The 12735-nt window shown below is 39.3% G+C and overlaps 1 protein-coding gene across 2 annotated transcripts in view; it reads right to left on the bottom strand.

The window, feature by feature from the left end:
• The window catches only part of FNDC3B (fibronectin type III domain containing 3B), a 250420-nt gene that overhangs the window by 47296 nt on the left and 190389 nt on the right, over positions 1 to 12735 (bottom strand). For both annotated transcript variants that reach the window (XM_075268668.1, XM_075268667.1), the window contains exon 22: positions 9732 to 10012. In XM_075268668.1, the coding sequence (XP_075124769.1) occupies positions 9732 to 10012 (281 nt within the window). The remainder of the gene's footprint in view (positions 1 to 9731; positions 10013 to 12735) is intronic.

Raw genomic sequence — 12735 nt, forward strand, 5'->3', positions numbered from 1 at the left:
GGGAGCTTTTGCGGGCCGTATACGCTTCCATTGTTTTCAATTGGAGCCGGTACCGTATACGCGGCGCTACTTTGCGGCCGTGATTTTGCAGCGCCCGCAAAATAGCGCCGCGTATACGGTACCAGCTCCCGTTGAAAACAATGGGAGCGTATACGTGGCACATTACGTGCCAAAATACATCATGTGAACCCTGCCTAACTATTAACATGTCAGGACTCTTGACATGTCCATTTTTATTAAATACTTGAATTAGTAAATACTTGTATTCCTTATGGAAAACAAAAATGTTAAAAAAAGGGTTCTGTATAATCTTTTTCTAATATAGCTGCGTTGTGTTGTTGCATTGTTCTTCCTAGAATTTGATTGATAAACTAGCATCTGCCCGCAACTTTGCCTGCGGGTTGGTGTTGGCGCTGAGCTGCTTATATTTAGCCGATTTAGCCGATTGCTGTTGTAGATGATCCGCCTGCTCCCGTGTCCCGGTTCTACTACATGGCAGCATATGCGCAGCATACTCCGTTGAATGTACATCTCTGCATATGGAGTGTGTAATCAGTTGTGCTACAGCGCTGCCTAAGCTCTGCTACATCTGGCAATTTGGATTATAGGGGTTTATAGTGGTGTTCTTATGTCAGTGTCTGAGCAGCTTCTGTGGTGGAAACAGCTGTACGGATGTTGCAGAAATTTGCCACAGTTCAATCACCCTGCTCCCGCGTCTCAGCTCTGCTACATCGCTGCATATGCATAGGATACCCAGCTGTATGTACATGTTTGCATATGGAGAGCCTATAGAGGTGTGCTACAGCGCTGCCTAAACTCTGCTACATCGGGCAATTGTGATTACAGGGGTTTGGTTATGTGACTGTCTGAGCAGCTTCTGTGTTACAAAGGGCTAAACGGATGTTGCTGAAATGTGCCAGAGTTTGATCAGCCTGCTCCCGCATCTCAGCTCTGCTACATCGCTGCATATGCGTAGGATACCCAGCTTTATATACATGTTTGCATGTGGAGAGCCTACTGAGCTGTGCTACAGCGCCGTGTAAACTCTGCTACATCGGGCAATTGTGATTACAGGGGTTTGGTTATGTGACTGTCTGAGCAGCTTCTGTGTTACAAAGGGCTAAACGGATGTTGCTGAAATGTGCCAGAGTTTGATCAGCCTGCTCCCGCATCTCAGCTCTGCTACATCGTTGCATATGCGTAGGATACCCAGCTTTATATACATGTTTGCATGTGGAGAGCCTACTGGGCTGTGCTACAGCGCCGTGTAAACTCTTCCACATCGGGCAATTGTTATTACAGGGGTTTTGTTATGTGACTGTCTGAGCAGCTTCTATGTATGTGGCAAATTTCATGCAAAGCAGTTTAGCCATTTTTTCTAGATTTAGGAACAAACATCCAAACACACAAACTTTCACATTTATAATATTAGTAGGATTGACAACTGGCTTTTACCATCAGCCTTGCTAAAGATTCCCACACAGACATACACTGTCAGCACAGTTTGGACAGCGAGCATCAGACTGTATTCAGATACACCCCAAACTGCTAACACCCAACTGTTAATTTATACATAAATTCCCAGGAGGAAGTGACAGCTCTAAGGAAAGATGATTCAGAATTGCTATTTTATAATGTATAAAATTATTCGATAGATCAGACACAGACAGTTGACAGATCTCTCAAAAGATGGCCATACATACTGTGTTTCCCAGAAAATAAGACAGTGTCTTATATTAAATTTTGGTACTAAAGATATGACATGTCTTACTTTCAGGGAATGTCTTATGTGCTTGCTGCGCAAAGTATGAAGAAAAACATTGGAGCCGACTGAATGCTGTGTGCAGTGCTCCGTGTGCCGCTGCTGTGATATCGTACGTTGTATCCACTGTTCCTGCTGCTGTGGGGTGAGCTGGGAGAGTGGACCCCCTGCCACATACGATGCTTAGTGTATGCACAGCAGGCATCTCCCAGCTCATCCTACAGCAGCAGGAACAGTGGATACAACGTATCGCAGCAGCTGGTATACCTGTGCACACGGAACATCGCGCACAGTGCTCAGCCAGCTGCAATGTTTTTCTTCATACCGTACAATCTTTGTGCAGGAAGCATATTATTAATGGGGGACATCTTATTTTTAGGGGTGCCTTATATTAGGCAATTCATCAAAACCTCCTCTATGCCTTACTTTCGGGGGATGATTTATTTTCGGGGAAACACGATAGTTATTCCAATATTTTTTCTCCAAGCCCTGTACGCACGCAACATAATACCCATGCATTTCCCCACTGAATACGCTTTCTGAATGATGGATAGGTTTATCGCTATATCATCTTACATATGAAAATTTTGAACCAATTAATCTGATTATAAATTGTTACATGTATGGCTACTTTAACAGTGTATTAGAAAGTTTCCAACTAAATTGTTGGAAACGGGTTACTTCACTCTTCCCTTGAACCATTTTTGATGAATCAATACCATGGTATTCTTTTTTTTTGGGGTGAATAGAGTTTTTTTTTAATTATTTGTCTACAAGGCATAACACCTATAGATAGACCAAAATAAATATAGAAAAGATTTTGCTAACAGTTTGATTTTTACAATAAAAATCATATTACCATCTTGCTATACTGTCTTGTTTAGAAGACGTAGCCATCGACTCACGTCTGTTGTCTGCCTTATATAGTAACAGCTAAGAACAAACACGAAACTCAGGAGTGCAATGAGCTGTCAATCTAAACAAATGTTCTCATTATGTACTTGAAGCTCTATAGTCACCCAAATGAAACAATTTTTGAGAAGGTACAAAATACAAGACTGTAATTGGGCAACCAATCAGTTCTTTACAAATGTGTTATTCACACAACCGAACAAGAATATATTGGATTTTATCCACTTAACGGTTCATTGAAAACAAAGCTCTTACTGTCGATCAGTGTTATATAAGAAAGTCACACATTGGTTTTTACCAGTGTAAAGGATAATGCAACTGAGGTTTTTGTGTCTAGAGAATTAGTGTCATTTATTATTCTAGATTATTTTTGGCAAGTTAAGGAACAAACCATCCTTTTCACACGGAAATATATATTCCCTACTAAATCAAATTTTATCTATATAGGGTATGTGTGAAGGGCAAATAAAAGGTCCACATATATGATAATGTGCACTGTTTTATAGGAAATAGGTTGTCACCTTTGGGGAAGTCGTATACTACTGTCTGATTGAGGCTACCACTGGATTATGACATCTGAAAAAGTAAAAACGGATCTACAACCACTATAAAGATACGTGAAAGGGGTTGCCGAAGGTCATAAAAGTAAGGAAAGGCACCCAATGGTATGAAATAACAGAAGATGTATTGTTTACCAGTGATTGACTGCAGAGGTCATGTGTTGTTGATGTGACATCATTGAGGCAGCAAAATAGACAAACAGTGGTAAGTAGTAGAGAGGTGGCACTGGAGCAGTAAAGTAAGTAGTGCTTCTTTTTATATTTTATATACCATTGTCTGTCTTTTCCCTATTTTATAAGACTTCTGACAACCCCTTTAAAGGGCGATTGCCAGGTCAGATATCCCTGGTAAACCAATGCTAGGTTCACACCAATGCTGCATTTCTGCTGTTCTGACGGACCTCTAAAATAGCTTTAACACACAGAGTCCCTTGGATACCAATTGACTATAATGGGATCTGACGGGTGTTCGTCTTTTTAAAACTGAAACTGGCGGATGAAGGAGTCCTCCATGTAGGTGGACATTGTGATGGAGTTTCCAACCTAGACCCGGCATATATGTGAATGTAGACTAAGCATAGTGCCATGTAGTGTAATTAAACACAAGTACCATTGATGCTGTGTAATGTGATCTGAGCAATGTAGAGAATTCTTAGTTTTATTCTCTATGTAAATAAGGTGCTTTGTGCACCAGGGGAGTGTGTTCCTGGGCCTGAGCACCATCAATCACATTGTCTCAACTCATAGGCCTGTCTTGCTACACTTGTGCTGAATGCAAGTGATAATGTCAAGAGCAGGAAGGGGCAGGGGTGGGGCTGAGCAGCGCATGTGAGTGATTAATGGGGGCCAAGATTACTTGCATCCCTGTGTTCTGAGCACCTCATTTACATAAAGATTAAATATAAGAATTCTTTACATTTCCAGGATCACATTACACAGCATTGGTAGCTGGTACTTGTACCTAATTACATTACATGGCACTATCCTTAGCTTACCAGGGATAGATTAGCTGAAATCAGTCAGCACAACATTTTGCACCTAAAAACAACGTGATCGCTCACTTGAGGTCTAATAGTAAATTAATAGCAAACTCATAATAACCAATCAGCCTAATGTAGAATACTGGTGGGATATAATCAATCAATAAAAAACTGAAGTACTAAGAGTTTTCTTACAACTGAAGAAATCACCATGCTACAAATACCAAAGTAAGTGGTTTTCCTAATTTTTGAGCCGTGGCAAGTGCCATGCAAACCATTTTACTTGCGCTTACTAAATATACTGTATATCTAGAACAAATATAGTCCGCTATATACACCAGTTTATATAGATCTATATATGGGTCACTACTATTCCCATAATGGCATACATTTCCCAGACTGGGTCTAGATAGAAACATTCTTTAAATATTCTTTAAAGGGATTCTATCATTTGTGTCAGTGGTTTTGAGATAAAGACTTGCCTGGATAGCTTTTAAAAAGGCTATTCTACAACTACTTTCTTTTTTTTTATTCTCCCCACCGTTCCCTTGTAACACTGGTTAATTACTTTATGCAAATGAGCGCATAGTTTTGCTTCATTCAGAGTGCTACTGCGCATGCCCGAGCGCCATTTTGTTGTAGCTCGCTATAGAAATCAGCATACTATGCTTTGCTATAGCGAGCTACACCAAAATTGTGCTCGGACATGCGCAGTAGCACTCTGAACGAAGCGAAACTGTGCATGCCCGAGAATTCAAATGCAGCAGCACAATCTAGCCGGAAGAACATCCAGGGAGGAGGAGGGTCAGATGGAGCACAAGCAATGGAGGGGCGTGAATAAAGGTATGACGTGGGGGGTGCTTGGAGGCCCTGGGGAAGGCCCAGGGTGCTCGGTGCGCTCATTTACATAAAGTAATTAACCAGGATTACAACAGAATGGCGGAAGAATCGAAAAAAAAAGAAGGTACTAGTAGAATAGCCTTTTTAAAGGCTATCCAGGAATGTCTTTATCTTATTATTTAGCGGTTCTTGCACTCAACAGAAAGAGGACTGGTGGTGCCAGGGGCAGATGAGTATGTTTTTTACCTTGTACATCTTCCGTAGTCAGCCCATATCAAATCCAGGACAACGCCTTTAAAGGAAAAACATACCCCACTGGGGTTACTTTTAAGGGAATCTGTCACCAGATTTTGGGACTCCATCGGCATGTCCTTCTGCTGCTTGAACTAAGTGCTTTATACCTGGTAATCTCCAATGCATTCCCTAGTTTAGCAGTTTAATAACTTTTAATTTGCCAGAGAAGAGTCCTGGACTCATCTTTGGGGTCCTTTGGGTATAAGCACAATGAACCACCGACAACAAGGATAGAACACATTGCTTCATTGTGCATGTGTCCAGAGTCACCACAGGACTCGAGGACTCAAGTTCAGCAAATTAAAAGTTAATAAACTCTAAAACAGGGAGATAGATGGGATTGAGATTACTAGGTTTGGGGCCCTATATCTCATAGGCATACAGATAAGGTGATGACTTAGACGAGCCAAACTTGAGGTCAGGTCGCCTTTAAAAAATTATCTGTGAGCAGCTTAAAAAACAATATTAGTATTAGCTAAGGGCAATGGCAGTTTTTCTATCTTGGTAAACATTGTGTGGAACATATATTTTTGAAGATCTATGGTGCATCCAGGAGGATAGATACTTTATACATTTACTTATCAGAGGGCCCTGGAAGGAGATTGAATGTTCTTACTAGGAAGGGAATGTCAGGTGTGGCATTATGCAGGTCTGACTGATGTTTTCTCTCACTCTTTTGCTTAACGCAAGCAGTGTCATTTCCACAGTAAGGGAAGCACATCAGTTAGCACTGCCATGCACATTTGCTTTATCAGCACAATAGCAATCTCCCCATATAGTCCTGAGATCATTGCGGCAATCTTTATGCTTAGAGCACAGACAGTTTTTCATTCATTCAGGAGACAAGCAGACTCCAGGAGTAAAACTGTATAATCTAATCTAGTCCTTCATTAAGAATTAACATTGACAGCAAATGAATGGAAAATAAATTAGGGATTGCCGATTACATGGAATCTTTATTATATCTGAAGAAAAGAGGCAACCTATAGCGAATGAGGGAAATAATGTACATTAATAACAGAGGAATGATTTTGTAATAGGATTACATATGATTTCATCCTGGTTTTCTTTAATACCGAGGCCAGATTTATAGATATATATCCATTGTAAAGGGGTCCGGGTTTATCCCACTAATCCTCATTTATATACTTCCCTCTATGGCCAATGGTCTTGGGGATTTCTTCTATACTGATGAGGGTGCCTGGAAGGTATTCTAATTCAAGTTGGAGATCCTAGATTCTGGTGCTGCTTTTCCTTTGACAGGAGCAGCAAGCACAGATCTTAATCTGGCTGAAGGACTTTAATATATTAATTTGAAATTGCAAGGATTAATATATATTGGGCGTTTTACCAATATTGCAGATGAAGCATATAACGCCCATATAGATACAGCATACCTGCAAGATTCTATGGGCTTGCGCAATTTTCTATTTCATAAACAGCACATGTGCAAGATATGAGACATTATTGCGATATTTTTCCTAGGTATGGTGACTGATAGACTATCCATTGCGCTTTCTTGGTATAGTGGTTGCCATAGTATTGCTTCTCTTGTTGGTTGTTATGCAGATTGGGAAAAGCGCTCGGGGCGGTGCAAGTCAATCAATAATAATGAATCGCATCTGCGCTAATTAAGTACTGATGTATCATAAAATGGTTTTATATGATATTTATTACACTGTTTAATGATGTTACATAAAACATGGATGATTTGTCACAATAATCATGTTTTACACTTTTTATGCGGATTAAGCTGCATTATGAATTATGTGATTGTTATTAATGAGATTTCCTAGATGTACTTGATGTATGTGCCCTGACACATTGAGAAAAGCTGCTGAGATAGGAGCTGAAACCTTGTGCATGTGAAATAAATCCACATATATTTTTCACTATATTTTGAGGAGTGTTGCCTCTTTTTATTTTTATTTACATGGATGCTCATTTGCCTGGCCCCTTTGACTTTTACCCATTTCAGTAGTGCTGCAGGTGATTTTATGCTCGGTACCCATTGTTATAAGATAGGACATCAGGTTTAGATCAGCAGTGGTCTATCTCCAACAGATGGTGGGCTAGTGTTTGTGCCAGTATGAGCAGGACTCACTCGTAGTACTGGCAGCGGTTGTGATATGGCAGCAATTGGTCTATTCCCGTTTATGGGACATAGTCTGCAATACTGCAGTTATTAACAATACAAGTCACTATAGCTCACACAGTCCAGGGGAAGCAGATGATCTGCAATCCCAGAAGTCAGGGGTGGACTTAGTTTTCACACATTACTTTTCTGTTCGTGATAATGTCATTTCTTTAATGGGAAAAACAAGTTCTAGATCTATTTTTTTTTCCACCACATCATCCTCTTCAGTTTGTAATAGAAGCAGAACAGGGGTGGTAGGACTGAGTGATTTTTGCCTAAAAATAAAGTCTTCATTTTATTTCAGCTTATAGATTTTAAACTGTGCGCTGCCATTTTTGAACTGGTTGTTATGACAACTGTGAGTCTATTAAAGTCTCCCAGGCTTGTTATTATAGAACTTCTATTACAACCTGACACATCAATCTGACAATATACTGCAATACAAGTAACTGTAATATACTGCAGGTGTGATCAAACTCTCAGAGGGACTAAAAGTATAAAAAATATATATATATATTAAAAAAAAAAAAAAAGATAAAAAAACTCACAAAAATGAAACATTTAAACCGCTTTACTAAATCTACACTCAAAAATAATAATTTAAAAAAACAAACAAACATGTTGCAACTGTAAATGCCTAGTCTAATTAAAAAAAAATAAAAATAAATAATATTATACAAGATAGTATTTATCGCATTTGGTGTATGGCCTAACAAAGAAACCAAAATCGCAATGCCCGAATGGCCACTTTTATGTTCAAACACCTCCTCCTCAATAAAAATGGAACAAAAGTGAGGAGGGAGAGAGTGTCGTCAGGCCGCTTCTTTTTTCTGGGAGCCGGAAGAAACGGCTCCCGGAAAAAACTCCAGAGCGGCTCCCATTGAATTCAATGGGAGCTGTCTTTTTGGTCAGAATTTAGAGGCGGATACGGCCTCAAAATCCTGACCAAAAAACTATGTGTGAATTTACCCTAATAGTACCATTGATGAAAATAACAAAAAGAGCACTTAGATATAGTAGCTCTACAAATAGTTATGAATGTCAGAATATGGTGATACAAAATAATATCTTTCTAAGTTTTATTTTTTATTTTTAAGTAGGAAAGCTATAATTTAATATAAAATCTATATTTTGGGTCTCATTGGACTTGTGCTGGCCTGCAGATTACTTTTTAACTATACAATGACCACCATAAAAATAAATTCCAAAGAAACAATGTAAACCCTCCTGGGTGGAGAAAGGGGATCTTGCTCTAATAACACCTTTTGGAAGGACGCTCCCTATAAATCAATGCCTAGTTTTCTTGAAACCTATTGTAATGGCATTATGTGCGATTTAAAGGGGTTTTGTGGTTTCTAAGATTGATGGCATGGCTTCCTATGCTGCCTTGGTACATCTGATCTGCGGGGGTCCAGGGTGTCAGATCCCTGAAGATTTAAGGATCCCTAAGGATAAGCCATCAACCTTGAGAACAGATACCGGTAACCCTTTTTAAGCTAAACCAGAATATCTCCTCTATAAGGAACAGAAACCCATTAGCTGATAGTGGTTTCGAGGTTATTGCCTGTCACCAGTGCAAAGCAGGGTACTGGCTGTCTGGGTGAGAGGTCATAGATGTGGGTCCTAAGAGGTACTATATCTCCTTACGAAGACTATTGCCTTTTCAGGCCTCAGATAACTACTGAAAGAGTGCACCTAACAAATGAGAAAGACTGGCTTTAGCACTTTGCACCACCACCTTTCCTCCTCAATCTCAATATCTTATTAGAAGACAGTAGGTGGATAAGGGTGGACTGTGGCTGTTACTTCCGTATATTTACATTATGATCCAAGGAATGTTTGCTACCTGGATTTTTTATTTATTTTACTGGGGAAGAGCAATTTAAATTTCTGACTCAGGCGTCACAAAAGCTGGAATCAGCTGTAGACAACGTGCAATTAAAATACAATAAGCGATGGCTGCAAACTGTCTTAGGGTGCTACAACATGACTCCGGCCCAGCTCCAGGCTACCAGTGAAACATTTATTGATTATTGCCATCTTATTACTGGCTATTACTGCACATTTAGTAACAAGGACTAAACAAAGACCAATAAATGTTTTACTATGTTTAGTAAAAACATCATTGGCCAAGTCGGCATGCTGCCAGGGTTGCATTATGTTCCAGCATCTTTATCTACTTCTGATATCCATATCACAACAATGATAATTTATCATTTATAAAGTAGAAATGAAATGTCACATACTGGTATGTTGCTTCAGGCTGCAAATTCTCAATAACGTAACTTGTTACATTTTCTACTGATATGGTATAGTCTCCCAAATCTATGTGGTATGCAACAATTTCTGATCCATTGCAGCATGGTTCCTCCCAGCTTAGCAGTAGGCACACCGAAGAGAGCATTGTATATGATTCTAGATGGGCTCCATCTATCACATAAAGGTTAGGCACTGCGTCTGGGACAGATGCTGGTGTCCTGCAGTTCACTATATCACTCAGTGGTCCAACTCCAGATAAATTTACCGCCTGTTAAAAAAAAGACAAAATATTTGTCATGTATGTAAAAGAATTTTATTATATCATTTAAAACACACAGACGTAGCTACAGTAAAACAGTCTGAGATTTTCATAAAATCTGTCTATGAGGAGGCAATATGATAAAAAAATAACTAAAGTTATGGTCACACTAGTGCTGTGTGACCGTTCGGGCATTCCTTCCCCCATCCCGCTTGAAAAATGTAGGAAGAAAAGTTCTGCAAACAGGACTTCTCTCCACATTTTTCAGGTGGAAAATGGGAGGAAGCAGGGTTTTCTTTTTTGTCAGGTCCCCAAGTGGACGCCAAGAATGGAAACCCCTACCATAGTGTGAACTAGGCGTAATACTTTCCTGCTAAAATAAGTAATAATAGTCTAAACATCAAATAAGCTGCAAGTGGTTGGCTGTCGTGGTCACTTAAATAATGTATGTGACATCATCACTCCAGGATCAGCCCAATGCATGCGATCTGTTTCTTTGCTTTTTTTTTTTTTAAAGAATGGTTGGGCACCACTAATAGAGTTACAGGGTGCTGCTACTATGATACAAAACCATTAGCCAGATAATCAAGCAGTATACAGAAACAATTACTAATCTCTATTAAACAAACAAAATAGACAGTATATACAAGGATCTTACATACAAGTAAAACATTCAAATATAACAGATCTCCTCATGATAAATGGTGATTCATCCTTACCGTAATAAGTTATGGGTATACACAAATAATTTATATGACACCTACACAAGCCTACAAAGCACAATAATTCATGAATAAATATTAATTTAATAAAGTGTAAGGGCAACCATGAAATAGTACAACAAAGCTGAATGTGACGACCTTCGGTATCCAAATAGGAGCAGTGGCTTATTACTAGTGGGCGATTTGCCCTTATTATCGAGGTGATCAACTATGTTTAAAGCAGTTAATTTTTTTAATGTCCTTGTATATTTTGCCTATATTTCCGTTTGTTTAACACAAATTTTAAGCTTTTCTATATTTAAGCATATGCTTTATTCTGTCACTTATCTTTTTTTTTTATTACATCATACTGCCTACTATGACAGATTTTGGAAGGATCTAAGTTCCCATGTAGTGGGCCACAACAAGAAAGCAGTGCGGGAAAAAAATGAGGCGGAAACGCATTGCATTTTTTCCCTGCAGTGCTTTTCACTGAAAGTCCACAGAGGAAACCTTTCTACTTTCATTACATTGCGACGGTTTTGGAAATCGCAGCGTTTCTGCTGTGTGTATTTTTCTGAAATGTGTGAATAGGGTTCTTTACAATCCCAGTCACTAGGGTTGAGCCGATCTTGAGATTTCAAGATCGATTTTAAAATCCTATTTCCGATCATTTTCCAGCCGATCTCGATCGTGAAATTTGCTTGATCACCGATTGGAATCCGATCTTTTCCGATCCCGATCTTCAACCCTAATCAATGCTTTTCTATGGGAAAAGTCACTTTTAAGTTTAAGCCGATCTTGAGATAACTCCGACCTTGATCCCGCTGGAAAAGATCGGGATCGGAATTCTGATCCCGATCGTGAAATTTACTCGATTGCCAATCGGAATCCAATCTTTTCCGATCCCGATCGCTCAACCCTACCAGCCAGTTTGCAGTGACTGTAAAATGCCACGGTTTTTCCACAACACTTGGGGCCTGCTACATGGGGCCTTATCCTAAGGTAGTGTTGGGATCTGTCAGACATTGGGATTTAAAAGAAGATACAATTATATAGACATAAAATGGTTCTTGGTTTCCCAACGCCAACACACAGGTCTCCACAAGGAGCCACAATACTCCTGACCCAACTTCTGGTTTATTAACCAATTCTGTCTTAAAAAATCATGCTGTAAAACCTATATACTTTAGCCTGTCTTTATATTTGCAAAGAAACAAACTCATTCTTCCACAGTTGAAGGGCTTGTCCCTAAGAATCCTCTATTTGTTTGAAAACCTTAATCTTGATAAATAGCAACCCCCTAACCCCCTAGGCTTGTCTCCTTCTCGGAGTTACTAAGCCTGTGAGTTTGTGCAGTCCTTTTGCGTTTATAAACGTATGCTTATTTTTTTTATACTAACACTGGTGGATATGATCTTTTGGCTTTCAATTGCATAAATAAAATGAGGCTAGTAGCATTTTGCTTCTAAGACTTCCATCTGAGACACTGCACTTTTCTTTACCTAATCTGTTTTACTTTTTCTATCAATTTTCACGATTCCTAAGTTACACTACCAAGAGTTAGAATTCTCTTATGCTGCTAAGAAGGATCTGTGCAGTTATTGAAGCTGGCCGTGTGACATCTGAAAGAAGACTCAGCTACAGGATCAATTATTAGAGAGAAATGTCCATGTCCTGGGAAGACACAATGGAGGAGATTTATGAAGACTGGCAGTTTCAATGCTGATCTTAATATCTCCCGTGCCAGTGGTGGGTGCACTTTACTTATTATTAAGAGGCAGCAACCTTTTAATTCTGGCACATCTCTGTTGGTCCAGAATCGGTATCTAAGGCAGTCAGTGACTGGAGAACATTATTATTATAATTAGAATATTATTTCTGGTTATTAGATCACTTGTATTCTGCAATTTTTAGCAGACCAGGATTATAATGTGAAATTCTATCCTTAACCTGATGGTTCATGTTTATAAAGTGGGCCAGGCCACAAAAATTTCTCATTTCTTGTAGCTTACACTACCTCGGGAAGAA

The sequence above is a fragment of the Leptodactylus fuscus genome, chromosome 3, assembly GCF_031893055.1.
Source record: "Leptodactylus fuscus isolate aLepFus1 chromosome 3, aLepFus1.hap2, whole genome shotgun sequence".
Classification (NCBI taxonomy): Eukaryota; Metazoa; Chordata; class Amphibia; order Anura; family Leptodactylidae; genus Leptodactylus; species Leptodactylus fuscus.